This window comes from Xenopus tropicalis, chromosome 8 (assembly GCF_000004195.4).
Source record: "Xenopus tropicalis strain Nigerian chromosome 8, UCB_Xtro_10.0, whole genome shotgun sequence".
NCBI lineage: Eukaryota > Metazoa > Chordata > Amphibia > Anura > Pipidae > Xenopus > Xenopus tropicalis.
Genome location: NC_030684.2, coordinates 9,834,178 through 9,855,770, shown reverse-complemented (window position 1 = coordinate 9,855,770; position 21,593 = coordinate 9,834,178). Strand labels below are relative to the sequence as shown.

General features: G+C 44.5%; 2 protein-coding genes across 2 annotated transcripts; one reads left to right on the top strand and one right to left on the bottom strand.

The window, feature by feature from the left end:
• Window positions 1-6,202: 6,202 nt before the first annotated feature.
• Window positions 6,203-10,982, top strand: LOC100487424 (sulfotransferase 1C2). Its single transcript, XM_002941304.5, has 7 exons — window positions 6,203-6,365; window positions 7,222-7,344; window positions 7,543-7,640; window positions 7,876-8,002; window positions 8,273-8,367; window positions 9,376-9,556; window positions 10,672-10,982. Exons 1-7 carry the CDS (start codon window positions 6,239-6,241, stop codon window positions 10,782-10,784), a joined length of 864 nt encoding a protein of 287 aa, XP_002941350.1. The 5' UTR covers window positions 6,203-6,238; the 3' UTR covers window positions 10,785-10,982.
• Window positions 10,983-12,135: 1,153 nt separating this feature from the next.
• Window positions 12,136-21,592, bottom strand: surf1 (SURF1, cytochrome c oxidase assembly factor). The gene is given in 9 exon segments (NM_001016789.2): window positions 12,136-12,487; window positions 12,592-12,673; window positions 12,793-12,955; window positions 13,132-13,204; window positions 13,747-13,938; window positions 15,155-15,237; window positions 18,840-18,967; window positions 19,111-19,192; window positions 21,307-21,592. Coding segments are annotated over 9 exon segments (924 nt in total). The 5' UTR covers window positions 21,361-21,592; the 3' UTR covers window positions 12,136-12,420.
• Between the last annotated feature and the right edge of the window lies 1 nt (window position 21,593).

Below are 21,593 nucleotides of genomic sequence, written 5' to 3'. Positions count from 1 at the left end.
CAGTTCCCCCCTAATAGATTGGTGCCCAGCAGTAGTGCCCCCCTAATACAATGGTGCCAAGAGCAGTGCCCCCCAAATACATTGGTGCCAAGAGCAGTGCCCCCTAATATATTGGTGCCCAGCAGTATTGCCCCCCTAATACATTGGTGCCAAGAGCAGTGCCCCCCTAATATATTGGTGCCCAGCAGTATTGCCCCCCTAATACACTGGTGCCAAGAGCAGTGCCCCCCTAATATATTGGTGCCCAGCAGTATTGCCCGCCTAATACATTGGTGCAAAGAGCAGTGCCCCCCTAATATATTGGTGCCCAGCAGCAGTGCCCCCAATACATTGGTGCCAAGAGCAGTGCCCCCCTAATATATTGGTGCCCAGCAGTAGTGCCCCCCTAATACATTGGTGCCCAGCAGTATTGCCCCCCTAATACACTGGTGCCAAGAGCAGTGCCCCCCTAATATATTGGTGCCCAGCAGTATTGCCCCCCTAATACATTGGTGCCCAGCAGCAGTGCCCCCCTAATATATTGGTGCCCAGCAGCAGTGCCCCCAATACATTGGTGCCAAGAGCAGTGCCCCCCTAATATATTGGTGCCCAGCAGTAGTGCCCCCCTAATACATTGGTGCCAAGAGCAGTGCCCCCCTAATATATTGGTGGTCAGTGTGCCCCGCAGCCCCCCTAATACATTGGCGACCTGCAGCAGTTTTACTTCTCCTCTTCGGCTTCTCCGGTGGCTCCTCCGGCATCTTCAGCGGCATCTTCGGGTCCTTCACGGGCGCCGCCTCTGCACTTATGTTTCCACGCGAATGGACACAGGCCCTTTTATAAGGTTGCGCCCCGTGCGTACTGACGTCACACGTACACACGGGGCACAATCATCCAGATGACCAATGACAGGGCCCGGATTTTATTAAAGAGGGGCCGAGCGACTAAGAAAACTGTAGCACCACTACAAGTAAAAAGTAAAAATTGCCTGGGCCCGGGACAGCTGTCCCTGCTGTGCCCCCCTGATGGCCCTGAGAATTAATCCACCAGTCAATAAGTCAGTCCCACCATGGGCCTTACCGTTGGTCCTCCAAGCTCTATTTTCTCCACTCTTCGAGCAGGTTGATCAGATTTCACTATGGTGTTGGTTTCTTAAGACGATCCTACTCGCGGCTCTGACATCTGCCAGGATAATATGTGATTAGTAGTGATGGGCGAAATGTTCGCCAGGCATGGATTTACAGCAAATTTCCGTGTTTCGCCATTGGTGGATCGTTTCGGAAAACGGATGAAAAAATTTGTTGGGGGGGCTGTAAGGTGCCACTATTTATTGGGCTGGGGGGGGGGGGCTGTTTGGGCCTCTGTGTACTTGAAATGCCAGAGCCTATTTTGAATCTCAGTCCAGACCTGGTCGGTGGGTACATGGCAGCTTTAAAAAAGCAGTTACCCTGCCAGTTGCAGGTAGATTTTTCGGATGCGGGTATAGATGCAGGTCGACAGGTCACAGGCCTTATCCATATTTCTTATCCTATATTATCTAAATTTTTCTCCATTTTTTAAAACTTTTTTTCCAACCCCGCCCACTTCTGATGTCACTTCTGATTTACAGAAACAGCACTTCCTTTTTAATTGTGGTCAGCAGGTCATGGATCGGGTTGCGGATAAGGCAGTTGTGGGTCGGTTTGGCTTGTGGGTCAGGTTGGGTAGCAGGTCGAAGCAAGTAATTATGCGGGTTGCAGGTCCAGGGAGCAGGCAACTGGTCTGGTCTCCAGTGAGTCAGTGAGGTAATACAGAACCTGCCTAACATACTGTACAGTCCAGATCTCAAGTACAGACAGGTACTATATACACAGGTACTATACCCATGCGCTATACACAGGCACTATACACAGGTACAATATACACAGGTACTATACACAGGTACTATACCCAGGCACTATACCCAGGCACTATACCCAGGCACTATACCCAGGCACTATACCCAGGCACTATACCCAGGCACTATACCCAGGCACTATACCCAGGCACTATACCCAGGTACTATACACAGGTACTATACCCATGCGCTATACACAGGTACTATACCTACGCGCTATACACAGGTACTATACACAGGTACTATATACACAGGTACTATACCCAGGCACTATACCCAGGCACTATACACAGGTACTATACCTACGCGCTATACACAGGCACTATATACACAGATACTATACCTACGCGCTATACACAGGTACTATATACACAGGTACTATACCCATGCGCTATACACAGGCACTATACACAGGTACTATATACACAGGTACTATACCCATGCGCTATACACAGGCACTATACACAGGTACTATATACACAGGTACTCTACACAGGTACTATACCCATGCGCTATACACAGGTACTATATACACAGGTACTATACACAGGTACTATACCCATGCGCTATACACAGGTACTATACCTACGCGCTATACACAGGTACTATACCCATGCGCTATACACAGGTACTATACCCATGTGCTATACACAGGTACTATACCCATGCGCTATACACAGGTACTATACCCATGCGCTATACACAGGTACTATACCCATGCACCATACACAGGTACTATACACGGGTACTATACCCTGACACTATACATAGGTACTATACACAGGTACTATACCCATGCGCAATACACAGGTACTTGTGGGTCAGGTTGGGTAGCAGGTCGAAGCAAGTAATTATGCGGGTTGCAGGTCCAGGGAGCAGGCAACTGGTCTGGGTCTCAAAAATTGGTTCCATGCAAGACTCTAACCATAAGGCTCATAGCTTAGAGGGCATTTGGATCTCAAATGATTGGGAAGTATCTTGTCATGTGTCTTAATCGTCTTTTGCCACAAGGCCGAGGCTCCACTAAACCCAACAAACCAGATGGAGGTGTCAGCAAACTGCAATAGAACAGAACATCTGCTTTGAAAGGAAACAATCAAACATATACAGAATAGGAATAACTGGTACGTCAACCTGAAAAATGTCTTCTTTGTTGTTGTTGTTCCTATTCCAGTCAACAAGTTGTTTTCCTTCTCCTATAGAAGGTTGATATCCTGTGCCTGGCATCCATTGTGGAAAGAGAGTTAGTGTCTTGGGAACCTTATAAGCTATCTTACTTGGTCCATCTCCATGTCCTTCTTGATCCATCTCCATGTCCTTCATAGTCCATCTCCATGTCCTTCTTGGTCCATCTCCATGTCCTTCTTGGTCCATCTCCATGTCCTTCTTGGTCCATCTCCATGTCCTTCTTGGTCCATCTCCATGTCTTTCTTGGTCCATCTCCATGTCTTTCTTGGTCCATCTCCATGTCTTTCTTAGTCCATCTCCATGTCCTTCTTGGTCCATCTACATGTCTTTCTTAGTCGATCTCCGTGTCCTTCTTGGTCCATCTACATGTCTTTCTTAGTCAATCTCTGTGTCCTTCTTGGTCCATCTTCATGTTTTTCTTGGTCCATCTCCATGTCTTTCTTGGTCCATCTCCATGTCTTTCTTGGTCCATCTCCATGTCTTTCTTGGTCCATCTCCATGTCTTTCTTGGTCCATCTTCATGTTTTTCTTAGTCGATCTCCGTGTCCTTCTTGGTCCATCTACATGTCTTTCTTAGTCGATCTCCGTGTCCTTCTTGGTCCATCTACATGTCTTTCTTAGTCGATCTCCGTGTCCTTCTTGGTCCATCTACATGTCTTTCTTAGTCGATCTCCGTGTCCTTCTTGGTCCATCTACATGTCTTTCTTAGTCGATCTCCGTGTCCTTCTTGGTCCATCTTCATGTTTTTCTTAGTCGATCTCCGTGTCCTTCTTGGTCCATCTCCATGTCTTTCTTAATCGATCTCCGTGTCCTTCTTGGTCCATTTCCATGTCCTTCTTGGTCCATCTCCATGTCTTTCTTGGTCGATTCATGTAATTTGCATTTGTTAGTAAAATTGCTTTCAATGCTATTTCCATCCATAGGCGGATTTTCAATAAGTAGAGGCTAAGCCTCCCCAAACCTGCTTGGCACCTTAAAAAACAAACAGGCCAGTGGTCAGAGGCAGGCGGCAAACAATACAAGTCCATTAAGCAGGCAGAGGGTCTGGACTGGCAGCAAGCAAAAAGGGTCCAAAATAACAGGCAGTGGTCAGAGGCAGGCTGAAGACAGGGAGAAGTCAAATAAACAGGCCAAGTTCAATACCGGGAGATCCAACAGAGGTCAGGAACAGGAGTCGAGGAACAGGGTATAGCGAACGGAACCAGGCAGGAGTCAGGCAGGAACAGGGGCAGGAACAGGGGCAGCAATCAGGCAGGAATCTGGCAGGAACACGGGCAGGAATCAGGCAGGTAAGGTCACTGGATCGCAAAAAAGGCTTAATGATCAAGCAACCAGGGGTTGTCCAATTGCAACCACCTGGGCTTACTAAGGGAGGAGGAGGTGAGCCTGAACAAAGAAGTGAAGAGGGGTTAACATAATGTTTAGGGCTGGATGCCCAAGGTCTCCAGTGAGTCAGTGAGGTAATACAGAACCTGCCTAACATACTGTACAGTCCAGATCTCAAGTACAGACAGGTACTATATACACAGGTACTATACCCATGCGCTATACCCATGCGCTATACACAGGCACTATACACAGGTACTATATACACAGGTACTATACACAGGTACTATACCCATGCGCTATACACAGGTACTATACCTACGCGCTATACACAGGTACTATTCACAGGTACTATATACACAGGTACTATACCCATGCGCAATACACAGGTACTATACACGGGTGCTATACACAGGCACTATACACAGGTACTATACCCATGCACTATACACAGGTACAATACAGTTCTATAGGCTGAATCACTAGCTGAAATTAAATTGTTTTTCATCAACTGACATCTACAGTATAATATAATATTATAGTCAGTTACAGTGGGGTCAATGCTGTGTATCAGTGCCAGTGTTGTAGTGCCAGGGCCTGAATATCTGCCATCTGTACCAATTGCTTCTCACTGTATATAATGTGCTGGTTTTGTAAATACAGACTGCATCTCACTGTATATAATGTGCCTGGGGTGTCAGTACCCGCTGCCTCTCTCTCTATAATGCTAACTTAAATACATCTAAAGGGGTGGTTCACTTTTAAGTTAACTTTTAATATGTTATAGAATGGCCTATTCCTAGCAACTGTGCAATTAGTCTTCCTAATTCATTTTTTTTTATAGTTTTTGAACAATTTGCCTTTCTTTTCTGCCTCTTTCCAGCTTTCAAATGGGGGTCACTGACCCTGGCAGCCAAAAAGTATTGCTCTGCAATGCTACAATTTTATTATTATTGTAATTTTTTATTGCATATTTTTCCCATGCAGACCCCATAACTATTCATATTCCCATCTCTTGTTTAAACCACTACCTGGTTGCTTGGGTAAATAAGACCCTAGCAACCAGATAGCTGCTGAAATACCAAATGGAGAGCTGCTGAACTAAAAGCTAAATAACTGAAAAACTATTAAAAATAAAAGGACCAATTGTCTCAGAATATCAATGTCTACATCTTATTACAAGATAATTTAAAGATGAACACAAATGTTGGAAGAAACCCTCATAGAATAGATGTATTTCTAAGCATTTTAGCTTTTGCACAGAATCCCTGGAAGTCAGTGGGAAGCGCAATAGATAGTTGGGAGGTTCATTTTTTACACTAGCAGCGAATCCACGAAGTCTAACATTAGCTGTGGGTCAGTCTATGTATGGCCCATCTTTAGCCCCCCCCAAACAAAAAAGTCCGCCCTCCACATATGTTTCCATATAATATGAACCCACCCCAGCTGCACGGATTCAGCCTCGTGGGCAATGTATGGATTTATCTACAGAGACAGATGGGTTCTGGTATCCATAAATCAATATCATAATATGAAACATACTGCATTCCTGAGTCATCCAGGAAAAGGTAGGAGAAGGCAAGGGACTTGTTATTGGGCAGCTGAGTAGGGGCAGTGTTGGTATTGCTCAAGCTCTCTTCCGTTGCATTCTGCTTTTAAATATTATCATAAATAGAATCACCTGGCCGCTTTAGAGTTTTTTTTGCTTGCTTTGGCTTGGCGTGACCATTATTCCCCTTCTTTATTTGTGCAGCGGAATAGGATTAAATTCTCTTCTTACCCTCCCTCCTACTCTTGAGAAACTCAAACACTATTCTTTTAATCCTCATAAGGACCCAAAACAGTTTCTGGAGCTTCTCTGGGAGCAGAATGCCTGGTAAACTGCAGATCGTGGAAGGCGTCTCCATTGCCGAGGTTATTGCATCAAACTGGCAGCAAATTCAGACTTTCCAAGCAAGACCTGGAGATGTGTTGATAGCCACCTACCCCAAATCAGGTGAGTTGCCTGTTTTCTGAAGACAACTAAGACCAAGTAATAGACCACGTTTGGTCTTCTTCAAAGAAACTTCAGTAATCAAGTTGCCTTTTACAGGGGGAACATTACCAGGAAAAAATGTTCTTCAACACTTGAGTACAATTTGAATAACATTGGGGTGGCAGTTAACCAGTGGTACCCAAACTGTGGGGCTAGCCCTCCTGGGGGGCCTAGAGAATTGGCAGGGGGAGGGCAATATTTGGAGAGAAAGTCTATACAGGTCATTAATTATTTGGAGAACAAAAATTAGGTTCAATCCCCAATATATTTTTGCACTTTATGCTCTGCTCATATAAGAACTGACGCGGGTCTCTTTGCTCCAAAACCAAATGAAAAATCTTGTGTGCCCCCTGATGAATACAGTGCTGCCTGCATTCATTGGCACTGAATATATGAAGGGAGGGTGGGGGGAGGCACCTCCTGCCCTGCTGTGAATCGGACCTCAAGTTAGGAAGGCCAGTTAGCGCAGGGCACAAATGGGTGGCAGCCACCAGAGGGGGTTAGTCCTTCAATTCAAGTTCTCCAATTGGTCCAGTCCACCACTTGACTATATTTCTTTAAGCAGTACCAGATATTTAGTTTATAGCAGAATAGAATCTTCAAGTATTTCCCTAGATGTAGGTCCAGGGCAGGTTGGAGGACCTGGGACTGAATGTGACTCCCAGAGCTCAAAGGCTCCACAGATTTCACTGACAACTTGACAACTTAATAACATCTAAATTGTGGTATGTTGGTTATTTAGACCCTTGCCTAAATATTTATCCTGGAGTAAGACTAAGAAATTTCCAGCACTGACGAAGGATTGTATGGCTTGCAGGTACCACCTGGATCCAAGAGATAGTGGACCTTATATTAAACGAGGGCAATGAAGAGATTTGCAGGAGATCTCCTACTCATGAGAGGATGCCCTTTGTGGAGCTGCTGAATCTGATGAAACCAGGTAAAGGTGACCCTTATCTCAGCAATTTTTAAGGGTACTGTAGGGGACCCAAGGGTTTAACCTCTTCTACTGATTCAGGAAGTCCATGTCCTGTTACCTATGCCCTGCAAGAGAGAAGTGTCCCTTACTGGCCCAGGGACAGTGTGACCATTTCCTGCTTGTAGTGTCCTTTTTGTCTCACACCTCAAACCATTGCAGGACCAGAAGAGGTCAACGCGATGCCATCACCAAGGGTGCTGAAGACCCATCTTCCTGTGCAACTTGTACCCCCATTTTTCTGGAGATACAAATGCAAGGTAGGGTCCAACTCAAAATGAAGGAAAAAAAAAATGATGACCAATGGCGAACTGTTTGAACAGAACTTTGCGGTCAGGTGTTTTTGGATCTAACACACTTTTTTTGTCGTGTTTATTAGTTTGTTGTTTCTGAATCTGATTGGTTGCCATAGGTTAATAGACTTAGTAGTGTGTTGCTTACTGGTTGCTGCCCAACATTTCTTCCTGACCCTAAACCCATTCTCTCTCTCAACAGGTGATTTACGTAGCCAGGAACCCCAGGGACACCGTGACATCCTATTATTATTTTGATCACATGGTCCAAATTCACCCAGCCCCGGGAAACTGGGAGGAGTATCTCCACAGATTCATGAAGGGCGACGGTGAGATCTGGGGCACCGGGAAGGGGTTTAATGTTGCCGGGTAAAGAGTATTTGCATTTGATGCCTATCCAAAAGTTCTAGATGCAAGCAATATGGCAGCCCCAGACTGGAATTACTAGTGGTAGGAATTATTCAAAGAAAAGGTCGGTTTCATTTTTTCCAGCATCAGATACCAAGTGACTATATTACAATTTTGGATCTCCATACTCTTCAAATAACTGATATTGTCTCACAGATTCATCTCATTAATATCTCTCTCTCCATCCATAGTGGGCTGGGGCTCCTGGTACGACCAGGTTAAAGGATTCTGGGAACAGAAAGATCAACACAATATCTTATACCTTTTTTTTGAAGACATTAAGCAGGTGATTTTTATATTATGTGTATAGAAAACAAGCCTGAGATCTTATTTGAAGCAAACAGGAATAACTAGTTCCCTGCTTAACATTGATTAACTAGGATTCCCTTCTCCAAATCAAACAGGAATAACCAGTTCCTTGCTTGACTGTAGTTAACTGTGATTCCCTTCCCTGAAACAAACAGGAATAACCAGTTCTCTACCTAACCCTACCTAACTGGGCTTATCTCCTCTGAAACAAACAGGAATAACCAATCCCCATGCTTAATTAGCTAACTGGGCTTTTCTTCTCTGGAACAAATAACCAGTTCTCTGGTTAACCCTAGGTAATTGTATTGTCCTTCTCTAAACCAACAGGATTAACCAGTCCCCTGCTTAACACGCTAACTGGGTTTTTCTTCTCTGAAACAAACTGGAATAACCAGTTCTCCGTTTAACTCAAGGTAACTGTATTGTCTTTCTCTAAATCAAACAGGATTAACCAGACCCCTGCTTAATTAGTTAACTGACCTTATCTTCTCTGAAACATACTGGAATAACCAGTTTTCTGGTTAACCCTAGGTAACTGTATTGTCTTTCTCTAAACCAACCAGGATTAACAAATCCTCTATATAACAAACTAACTGGACTTTTCTTCTGTGAAACAAACAGGAATAACCAGTTCACTGGTTAACCCTAGATAACTGGGCTTCTCTTCTCTGAAACAAACAGGAATAACCAGTTTACTGCTTAATTCTAGACAACTGACAACTTTGTTTCTGTGAACAAATAGGGATAACACAATAACCAGTTGCCCGCTTAACTCCAGTAGTAACAACTAAAATCCAGGAAACCCCATTCCAAAACGTTTAGTACTTCTGATTTTAACAGGGACATTTCCGATGGGCACTGTGTTGTTACAACATAGGGCTGTTCATTTGCCCTTTCCAAGAACTGGATGGTAGTATTTGATAATAGTCTGGAGCAAGCGCGTTCATGCTTCCTGACCGCGTGTAATCCATGTTCCTCAGTACAGAACCCCATCCATGAGATACGCAAAGTGATGAGGTTCTTGGATAAAGACCTCCCGGAAGAGGTTCTGGAGAAGATAGTGCACCTGAGTTCCTTTGACCAGATGAAGGACAACCCAATGGCTAATTTTTCGGCCTTCCCCTCGGATGTAGTAGACCAGTCTCACTATAAGTTCATGCGCAAAGGTAAGAAAAAATAAAATGGCGTTAGCAACTGCGGGAAAGTTTGTGTAGGATGGACGCTGCTTACTCCTTGGACATCTATTTCTGGAAAGCATAAAAACAATAATGGTTGGTAGCCTTAGAGAAGAGGCCTTAAGCCCTTAGCTCCAGCTAGGGTTGCCACCTTTTAAAACTGTTTTTATCGGCTGGCCAGGTTTGTTATGAAAGGAGGCGGGACATGATGTAAATGGGTGTGTGTGTGGCAATAGAACAGGTGACATCAGAGGGGGCAGGGCTATGGTGTAATGTTGGGCGAGAGCAGTGGTTCTCAACCTAATACAGTTCCTCATGTTTTGGTGACCCCCAACCATCGAGGAGCGGTGTCTCGGTTCCTAAGACCATCGGAAATATGTCTTAAGCAACCCCTGTGGAAGGGTCGTTCCACCCCCCAAAGGGTCCCGACCCACAGGTTGAGAAGAGCTGGGCTAGAGGGTGGTTTGAGGGGAGATCAGGGAAGGGAAAAGGTAGGATTGGGACAGGCTGAGCATTAAGGTGGGTGGGCCAGGAGCTAACTTTAAGGATAAGACAAATTTAACGACACTACTAGATTGCTGATAAATTTGCAATATCGGCCCTGGCTTTGGCAGGTGTTTTGCCGGCTAGGCCAGTAAAATACAGGCTGGGTGGCAACCCCATGGAGCCATTGGGCCAAAAAAAACAATATGGCAGTTTATAGGCGGAAATGAATAGTGTCAGACTGGGGGAGGCAGGGCCCATCAGAAACCCCAAGCAAAGGGCTCAACAGGGCCAGGGGCCACTGGGTTTTCCCTTGGTGCCCCGGTCGAACCTTGGAGGTGAAGGACCTGTAACTTCAGCGCTGGGCTGGACTATTACTCAGATGGCAACTAAAGGTGAGAAAGGGTCAGAGAAGTCATGTAGAAGTAGTGGGCCAAAGTACAAGATGGCAACTTACAGGGTAAGAGGCAGGGTAACGCCAGCAGTGGGCTGGATAAGAACAATATGGCTGCTTGAGGGGGGGCAGATACCTTTATATGCCTTATTTTAACATCCATTTATGTTTGTTAATTTAGGACTTTATTCTTAAAAAGATTTATAATGCATTGTGCTTCCCTCTCCAGGTAAGGTAGGGGACTGGAAATCACACTTTACTGTTCAACAGAACGAGATGTTTGAGGAGAAATACCAACAGCAGATGCACGGCTCTGCCATGAAGTTCAACTATGAGATATAAGATGGGGGGCCACATCCGGAACACAAAGCTTCCCAGAATACGTAGGGACCAAGAGCATCTTCTTTGCATTTCTAACCTGGCATCGCACAAATGGGGATCAATAGTCAGAATGACAAGTTACCACAGTTCCCTAAGCCCCGCCCCCTGCTGATCTGGCTGACTACTTTGAGACTCAAATAAAATGTAACAGTAGTCGCCTGTCCTCAGCCTGCCTTCAGCCTGCATCCTCCCAATCCCACAATTCCCTGCTGCACACGTGATGTCAATAAAGAAAGGAACATCCCAGTGCAATGCATTGTGGGTTTTGTAGTTCCTGCATGCTGTCTGTAAGCTGTGGATAAGTTGTAACAATTAGTAACATCAATGTTTTAGTCACCCCTCCCCTGCCAGGATTTCCCCTTTAATGCAAATATCAGCAGTTTCCGGAGGTTTATCCTTTTTAGAAGCTAGTTTTGGGTGGGGCTTGCTTTACTGCTTGTGTCAGTTGTATTTTTGTAGGTGATATATATTGCTCAGTATATGCACCCATGTATTGTATAGATATGTTGGTACTTTAGAGATACCTGCTAATAATAATAATAATGATGACGATGAAGATGATGACCCCTAAACTATCTGGAAACAGTTGGGGTTAAAAGCTTGTGGGCTCCAGTTATTATAGCATAAGCGGAAATGCATACTGATCTGTGTATGGGTTTATAGAATTTCTTGGATAATTGTATTTTAAAGAACCAGTAAAACATGGGTAATTTTTTTTACATTAACACAAAAAGTCTTGTTATTTTTGTGTGTGTTTTAAATGTTCGGTGGTTTTATTTACTGTGCCACAGCCAAGCTTGCTACTCTCTTCTACCCTCGAATCTTAAGCACTCACAGTCAGCAGTGTTGCAAATATAAATGAGCTATGCAGGCAGGACTGGACTGGGATTCTAAATAGGCCCTGGCATTTCCAGTACACTGAGGCCCAAACTGGTCCCCCCACAGGCCCAATAAACAGTGACTGTGTATGGCATCTTACAGCAGCCCCACAGATTGCCAGTCGGGGGCCTACAGGCAGGGGCATCTCAGGGGCTGCTGCACCCTCCTTACCTCTTTCACTCCGGAGCAAGTCTAGGCGAGAGGGGCCCCCCGACCTCTGGGCTGGTAATGACATCAACAAAAAATATCATTACTATCAGGGGCGGGAACTGGGGGCTTTCTGCCTAAAACCCACCATTTTGTGGGTATTCTTTAAGTACCAGACCCAATGCAGGGCTCTATCCCAAGTGTCACGCCTCCACTCTAAAAAATGCTCAATAGACCCTACATAAATGTGTTTTTTAGAAGGATACAGAACCACAGCAGCCATTGGTTAACAAAAGATTGCACCAGTTTATTAAAGTGCAGTTTCCTTTATAAAAGAGCCCTTGTTCCACCCCTACTTCGCTGACAGTAAGTGCTTTGTATTAGACCCGCAGTTCGTTTAATATAAGATATCGCCAAGAAGCCCATAGCTGGAAGCCTCATTGGGAAATGGCAACAGTTGGCTGATGCTTTTCCCAAACAGGCATGGATGGATCAGAACTCCCTGTGGGGTACCATATAGTTACCCACTATTACTGGTATTTCCCCCTATCAGAGGGGCTGCGGAACTGTCCTACAGAGCTACTTTCCGTATGAACTTCTTGCACCATAAGTAAGTGGTGGCTGCGCACAATCCATACCTGCATACACATAAGGAGAGATTTAATTACTGCTCGTTAATTGTCACACTATCTACTACACACAGACATGTCCTAGAGGCTATGTGGCCTATGGTAACACTCACCATGTAACAATGTACTGCATATGTTCATTTCTCAAGGTGACCCTGGTTTGTCCCCCAATAGGGCCTCCTGGGACGGTGCTACCTAAAAGCATGGACAAAAATGCCTTAATTGTAGATCTGAATTAGTTAAACCTAGTTAGTGGTAGTTGGTTAGTGGTAGTTGGATGGTAGTTTGCTTGCAGTCTGCAGTGTTATCCTTACCTCGATCGGCATCGATAAGTATTGGCTCTGCTCCGACGACTTGTGCCATGGCCGACAGGTCCTTGTAATGCCAGAGGTTCCTCGAGGGGTCGTTATGAGGAACAAAAGGTTTACGTGTCTCGTTGAGTCTAACAATGCCCACCAGTTCCACTTCACCTGAAACCTGCAGAGAGGCACATTGGGGGGAGGTGAGAGACCTCTCTTTTGTGATCATGTTCCCCTTAACATATATGGCCGATAAGGTAAGGAAGTAATAGGTTTCTGGGAGTCATAATAAGCCCAATATGGAATGTGATGACGCACCTATATTGCTGGTTTTGCAGCTCGATTGTCACTGACCTGCCCCTTGGGTCGGGTTTCTGGATTGACCTTTTTCTTGGGGACGAATCCTCTATTCACTAAGATAGTGATTCTGTCATAGTTGGGGGGAAAAAAGGAAAAACTGATTTATCGATTGCTTATTGCGCTTGTAAGATTCTTTAATAAAGGTTATGTATTCATTTTAGGGCTTAACACAATCCAGATCCTATCCCTATATGTAAAAACAGGCACTAAGTTTGACCAGGAGCAGTAACCCATGGCAAGCAATAAGATGATAAGTAAATTCTAACTGCTGTTTGGTTTATATGGGTTACTGCTCCTGGGCAAACAGTGCCTTTTATTACATAACTCTCTAAAGGCCCCCATACACGGGCCGATAGAAGCTGCCAATAAGATGCTTGCTTGTAAACATATGTTACCTACTAATGGTTTGCTATGTGTTGCTGAATCTGGAGAATCATCTACTAAGCAAATGTAAGAAAATTTAAGATATAGTATGTAATGAGACAGGTATGGGTTCCATTCAGTCCATACCCCTGATGTGCTTGTATTAAAGCTAAACAAGTATGAGACTGAGTGTAGAAGGTAGAGGAAAAATAAATGATCCTTTGTGAAAGGAAGATGGGGGCTTACCCAAGATCAGAGCAGTAAAAAGGTGTAATCACTTGGGCACCACTCTGGGTGTTAGATGCCAACTGTCCAGCTTCCCGAGCCTCCCTCTCTGGATCCACCAAGGTGCGAGGTAAAATGTACAGCTCCTTGGAGTGGTCAAAGTGACCTCTGACCTTCACAGGGCGATACTCTAATTCCTTAATCTCCATGGGACTGCAGAGAAGACACAAAAGTAAATATCATGCTACAGGTATGGGTTATCTGGAAACCCATTATCCAGAAAGTTCAGAATTATGGGAAGGCCAATTTTAATCAAATAATTTACATTTTTAAAAATGATTTCCTTTTTCTCTGTAATAATAAAACAGTACCTGTACTTGATCCCAGCTAAGATATAATTACCCCTTATTGGGGGCAGAACAGCCCAATTGGGTTTATTTAATGGTTAAATGATTCCCTTTTCTCTGTAATAATAAAACAGTACATGTACTTGATCCCAACTAAGATATAATTACCCCTTATTGGGGGCAGAACAGTCCTATTGGGTTTATTTAATGGTTAAATGATTCCCTTTCCTCTGTAATAATAAAACAGTACCTGTACTTGATCCCAACTAAGATATAATTACCCCTTATTGGGGCAGAACAGTCCTATTGGGTTTATTTCATGGTTAAATGATTCCCTTTTCTCTGTAATAATAAAACAGTACCTGTACTTGATCCCAACTAAGATATAATTACCCCTTACTGGGGGCAGAACAGTCCTATTGGGTTTATTTCATGGTTAAATGATTCCCTTTTCTCTGTAATAATAAAACAGTACCTGTACTTGATCCCAACTAAGATATAATTACCCCTTATTGGGGCAGAACAGTCCTATTGGGTTTATTTCATGGTTAAATGATTCCCTTTTCTCTGTAATAATAAAACAGTACCTGTACTTGATCCCAACTAAGATATAATTACCCCTTACTGGGGGCAGAACAGTCCTATTGGGTTTATTTCATGGTTAAATGATTCCCTTTTCTCTGTAATAATAAAACAGTACCTGTACTTGATCCCAACTAAGATATAATTACCCTTTATTGGGGGCAGAACAATCCTATTGGGTTTAATTAACGTTTTAATTATTTTTTAGGTGACTTAAGGTATAGAGATCCAAATTATATAAAGATCCAGAAAGGTCCAGAGCATTCTGGACAAAAGGTCCCATACTTGCTTCCACTCTGGAATCCCAGTAACAGAGAAAGTACAGATGTTTCTATTTCTAAGTCACATGACAAGGAACCTACTCTCGTAAGGGAGCAGAAAAATAGTTTTTCCAGATACACATGTCATGAAGAAACAATTCACAATAATATGCATGCAATAGCTCTATGGTAAGTGAAAGGCATAGTTATTTGTCAGACAAAAGATGGATATTCTCTTACTCGGTGGGGAGTGGAATCGGCTTGCCAGAAACTCGAGCCTCCATCTCTTGTATTAATTTCAGCTTCCAGCTGCGCCTCTGGACCTAAAAAAAAACATGGCACATTGGTGTGAGCTTTTATACCGCTATTTACCTAGATTACAGGAAGGTATTCTTCACTGTTCAGATGCTGAGAAACTCCTGTAATTCAGTATGCTGGGAGGATTTTCATGAAAGCAGGGAACTTAAATATACAGTGGTGTGAAAAACTATTTGCCCCCTTCCTGATTTCTTATTCTTTTACATGTTTGTCACACAAAATGTTTCTGATCATCAAACACATTTAACTATTAGTCAAAGATAACACAAGTAAACACAAAATGCAGTTTTTAAATGAGGGTTTTTATTATTTAGGGAGAAAAAAAATCCAAACCTACATGGCCCTGTGTGAAAAAGTAATTGCCCCCTGAACCTAATAACTGGTTGGGCCACCCTTAGCAGCAATAACTGCAATCAAGCGTTTGCGATAACTTGCAATGAGTCTTTTATAGCGATCTGGAGGAATTTTGGCCCACTCATCTTTGCAGAATTGTTGTAATTCAGCTTTATTTGAGGGTTTTCTAGCATGAACCGCCTTTTTAAGGTCATGCCACAACATCTCAATAGGATTCAGGTCAGGACTTTGACTAGGCCACTCCAAAGTCTTCATTTTGTTTTTCTTCAGCCATTCAGAGGTGGATTTGCTGGTGTGTTTTGGGTCATTGTCCTGCTGCAGCACCCAAGATCGCTTCAGCTTGAGTTGACAGATGGCCGGACATTCTCCTTCAGGATTTTTTGGTAGACAGTAGAATTCATGGTTCCATCTATCACAGCAAGCCTTCCAGGTCCTGAAGCAGCAAAACAACCCCAGACCATCACACTACCACCACCATATTTTACTGTTGGTATGATGTTCTTTTTCTGAAATGCTGTGTTACTTTTACGCCAGATGTAACGGGACACGCACCTTCCAAAAAGTTCAACTTTTGTCTCTTCGGTCCACAAGGTATTTTCCCAAAAGTCTTGGCAATCACTGAGATGTTTTTAGCAAAATTGAGATGAGCCATAATGTTCTTTTTGCTTAAAAGTGGTTTGCGCCTTGGAAATCTGCCATGCAGGCCGTTTTTGCCCAGTCTCTTTCTTATGGTGGAGTCGTGAACACTGACCTTAATTGAGGCAAGTGAGGCCTGCAGTTCTTTAGATGTTGTCCTGGGGTCTTTTGTGGCCTCTCGGATGAGTTGTCTCTGCGCTCTTGGGGTAATTTTGGTCGGCCGGCCACTCCTGGGAAGGTTCACCACTGTTCCATGTTTTTGCCATTTGTGGATAATGGCTCTCACTGTGGTTCGCTGGAGTCCCAAAGCTTTAGAAATGGCTTTATAACCTTTACCAGACTGATAGATCTCAATTACTTTTGTTCTCATTTGTTCCTGAATTTCTTTGGAACTTGGCATGATGTCTAGCTTTTGAGGTGCTTTTGGTCTACTTCTCTGTGTCAGGTAGCTCCTATTTAAGTGATTTCTTGATTGAAACAGGTGTGGCAGTAATCAGGCCTGGGGGTGACTACGGAAATTGAACTTGGGTGTGATAAACCACAGTTAAGTTATTTTTTAACAAGGGGGGCAATCACTTTTTCACACAGGGCCATGTAGATTTGGAGTTTTTTTTCTCCCTTAATAACGTAAACCTTCATTTAAAAACTGCATTTTGTGTTCAATTATGTTATCTTTGACTAATAGTTAACGGTTTTTGATGAGCAGAAACATTTAAGTGTGACAAACATGCAAAAGAATACGAAATCAGGAAGGGGGCAAATAGTTTTTCACACCACTGTATAGCTCGGGGGGGGTCAATCGACTCTTATTTCAGTTCCCTAATATAAGTGAAAATAGCTAATGAAAAATGTGAGCTACGCTGTGGCTACGGCCATCTTGTGGCCACTGTTTTCACCTATAACTCTTATTGCCCTACAGGGTCGGACTGGGCTGACCCAGACCCAATCCCAGCTGGCACTCCCCCAATGATTTCCCTCCCCTGATCGTGCCAAAGATAATTATAATGAATATGCCCGGGGGGGGGGGGTTGGGCAGGCAGCAGGACCCCTGCACACCCCTGCCAGACCTTGTTGCCCTTAGCCAGCCACTGGAAGCCTTCATTTAAGCAATGATCAAGGTTACTGCTACAGAGCCACAACAGTGGACATTTACAACCACCAGAACAGTTGCCACATTTTTCCCTGCAGCTAGTTGCTTGTTAAACCCCATTTTTTAAAAGGTGCTTTGCTCTCTGTGTAGATGTACTTGGCGCCACTTCCTTCCTGCCTTCCGTCCTAAACAGACTGCTGCTGTGCATATTGACAGAGGGAGAACCCTCTAGCTACTGCCATGTCCTGACCAGGTGGTAGCTCTACGATTCCACTGTCCCCAGAGTCAAATAGGTGCCTAAAGAATCGGGCAGAGACATCAGTCGCGATGGTGAACACCATGATATGGCACCAGGTAGACTTTCACATGATTGCTTATGATTTGTGACGAAATGAACATGCCGTTGCATTTTGGCATATTGGACACAAATGCATCAGGCACAACACTCCCTTGTAACTAGGGATGCACCGAATCCAAGATTTTGGTTTGGGATTCTGCCTTTTTCAGCAGGATTCATATTCGGCCGAATCCAAGTGCCTGGCCAAACTGAATCTGAATGCTTGTATGGCCGCGTGTATGGCCAAGCGAGCAGACCTTCTCCCGATATCCCCACCTATGGGTGGGCGATATCAGGTGAATTCAGGCTAATTTGGTTGTTTGGGGTCAAACAATCAAATTAGAACCCAGGTAATAGCGCAGTTTGTTCGGGGAATGCATTAACGAGCCGATGCGGTCCCCGATCCGACTAAATTTTTTTAACCTGCCCGATTGTTATCTGGCCGATTTCATGCCAGATATCGGTCGGGCAGGTCCGTCGTTTGTGCCACTACACGGGCCGATAAACTGATAAATCGGTCTAAGGGACCGATATCGGCAGCTACAATCACAATCGCCCTGTGTATGGGGACCTTCAGGCACCCCCAAGTGATTGTCATCATTTACCTGAAACCCCTGGCCGGTGCTCTTGTTAGGAGAAAACTGCACCGGCTGAGGGTAAATGCAGGCGAGCGATCCTCTTCCATCCTTCTTTTTTACAAGATCTCGGGGCCCCAACATGCGCAGCTGAGCAAAGAGGCGGCTTTTTTGTTCGTGTTCGGCTTTTCACGCCACTGCGCGCGGAGACCAAAGAAAGGAAAAGGATCACTTCTTCGCATACACCCCAGGCTGGTGCAGTTTTCTCCTAACAGGAGCACCGGCCGGGGGGTATCAGGTAAGCGATTACAATCACTGGGGGGAGCCTAACTTTTAGACAGTGATTGTAACTTTCCTTCTCCTTTAAAATCATGTGACTTTTGGATTCGGTATACGGCCAAATCTTTGGGTTCGGCTGAATCCCAAAATAGTGAATTTGGTGCATCCCTCCTTGTAACCATATTAGGGCTGAGAAAAAACATGGTATTTGGAGAAAAAAAATGGCAATAGTGCTTGAAATTGTATTGTTCTCACAGCAATTGCAGACATAAATGAGCACTAATGTGTTCTGTATATAAGAAAAGAACTTAAACTGATCGGTGGCCCCGACATTACCTGCCAAGTCCCCAAGCTGAAAGTTGCCACCGGGATGAGCAGGAGGAGCCATTTGAGGACCGTGTCTTCGCTCGACTCTGCTGCAGGGGACACTGAGCTGAAAGATCTTGTTGTGCAGAAGCGCAAATCTAGGAAAGCCATATAACACCCATCTGTTACACTCACTTTCTATGGTTTTTCTTTTTCAGAAGACCCCTTTATCCGTTACGTAAGAATTTCGAGAGCCCCCTTATGGCTGCTTCCCCTACCGACGAAATAATCTCTTACTCACTCTTTTGTAGGTATGCGTGGCACGATTTGGTACAGCGGCCGGGAGTTGCCCAGTGAGACAGTCTAACGGGGGTGTTCAGCAGCTGTAGGGAAAGAGAGAGAGGGGGGACAATCAGCTTTATGGGTACATAGCACTAGTACAGATATATATAGGGACCCTCAAAACTTTCAGAAGTTGACATACTTTAATTATATATATGTTTATACTCAGGGCTGCCATCGGGGGGGGGGGAGAGGGGGTACTGTTGTGCAGGGCCCCGTGAAAATCTTCTTCGGAAGGGGGCCCCGGGCTTGTCGCGAAAGATACGTCAATTGCTTAAGTTATGCATGTTAGAACTTATGCAATTTACGTAACTTTCGTAAAAGTTGCCTTTATTCCAAAGAAACTGACTTAACTTGCCTAGAAACTTAGATAAATTGCATACAAGCAAAAAACCAATGCAGCGAAGGGGCAGACAGGGGCAAAATCCACTTAACATCAATGAATAAAACAACTGAAGGGAACTCCCACTGCCCCCAATAAACTGACTGACTTATTAACTCATTAATTACTCATTTTAACTATTTATATGAACTGCTTACTATAGAGTAACATCAGCTATTTATTTGGGGAGCTATTTACTGAATGATATCAGCGTCTCCTACATGAACTTAGCAGCAGGGGAATGACTGGTTATTGGGCCCCACAGCAACATCATTGGGCCCCTACACTTACGCAACTTACATTACTTTCAAAGAAACTTACATATAAACTCCACTGACCCCTTATTTAAAATACTGACTTATTAGCACATTAACTATTTTTACTGTTTTTATGAACTACTAATGACTACTAGTTATTGGGCCCCACAGCAAGATTATTGGGGCCCCTAAACTTACGCAGTTTACGTAACTAATGTGAAAATTGTCGTAACTTCCATATCAAGCAATGACAGCGCAGAGCAGGGGCAGAAAACTGCGTACTTGTGTTCATAGGAGGGGGGGGGCATATAAATAACCTGTGTGGGACCCCAGAGTTTCTGATGGCATCCCTGTTTATACTCTCATTGATTTGCCCCCCCCCCTATAATATACCCCCCAACTGTCCCGATTTCCGCGGGACAGTCCCGCTTTCGATAGCGCATCCCGCTGTCCTGGATAGTTCCCTGAATGTCCCGCATTTTCGTAATAGATTACGGAAATGCGGGACATTCATAGAAGGATCCGCGACAGCGGGATGAAAAGGCTTAAGATGAGCGCTCCGTCCACTGCTTCTCTCCTGTGGCTCCTTCTCCGCCGGTCCCTGGCCCTTTTATAAGGTTGCACCCGTGCGTAATGACGTCACACGTACACACGGGGCGCAACCTTATAAAAGGGCCAGGGACTGCCGGCGAAGAAGCTACAGGAGAGATGCAGCGGAAGGAGTCGGAGCGCGTATGGGGGCTCTGTGTATGGGGGGGCCTCTGTGTTTGGGGGGGCCTCTGTGTTTGGGGGGGCCTCTGTGTTTGGGGGGGCACTGTGTATGGGGGAGCACTGTGTATGGGGGGGCACTGTGTATGGGGGGCACTGTGTATAAAGGGTACTGTATATAAAGGGTACTGTGTATGGGGGGTACTGTACATGGGGGGGCTCTGTGTATGAAGGGCACTGTGTATGGGGGGCCTCTGTGTATAAAGGGTACTGTATATAAAGGGTACTGTGTATTGGGGGCACTGTGTATGGGGGGGCAAATCTGGTACATAGTTATAACTCACTTATAACTGACTGCCTTCTCTCTATATTTGTATTTTATATGTAGGAGTTGCTATATTGTTTTCCTTAGGTCGTACAGTATGAGGGTATAGCACATTTGCGTCTGATCCCGCCATTTCATCTTTATAAAAGGAGTATTTTTAGAAAAAAATGGGGTGTGTTAATTGGGGCGTGGTCACAAAAGTGGGCCAAATCTTTTTGTCCCTCTTTATGTTTTTCAAATGTTGGGAGGTATGCTATAAGATTCTGCCCCATTTCCCCCTGTAGCAAATGAACCCCCCCCCCCCCTAACTTTATTATGCTCCTGTTGCCTTTATTACCCTGCCACCTATATGACATATTCAGAAAGTGTCCTTGTGGTGAAAGCATCCTTCATTCCTGTCATAACTCCCTGTCCCAAAGAGCTTACACTCTATATATTAATATCTACTCATTCATAGCAAGCCCTCCGAGCTATAACCCTTACCTGAGCCCTTACACCGGGCAAGAGCAGCAGCTTTGTGACCCCTGGCAGCGCCATAGCGGAGTCAAAAGTGTCAAAGCACAGGTGTTACGTACTACCTGTTTTTGTACGCGTCACTTCCGCTTCCATAGAACTCACAGACCGTAAAGCGTTTTACACAGCAGCGGGGCCTTGGCAATAACGCAAGGTGCTAATAATACTAATATGATTAATATATTGTATGGTTGCTAAATACTGACTGACTGGGTAATAAAAGGCCGGTTTCCGGCACGATAGTCCCGGTGCCTAGC

What these genes read in the sequence shown, in the direction of transcription:
- LOC100487424 (XM_002941304.5), top strand. Translation starts at nt 6,239, where the DNA reads ATGCCTGGTAAACTGCAGATCGTGGAAGGCGTCTCCATTGCCGAGGTT. An exon ending in TCTGGAGATACAAATGCAAG is followed by an intron (nt 7,641 to 7,875) that starts GTAGGGTCCAAC and finishes CTCTCTCAACAG; the next exon opens with GTGATTTACGTAGCCAGGAA. An exon ending in TTTTTGAAGACATTAAGCAG is followed by an intron (nt 8,368 to 9,375) that starts GTGATTTTTATA and finishes TCCTCAGTACAG; the next exon opens with AACCCCATCCATGAGATACG.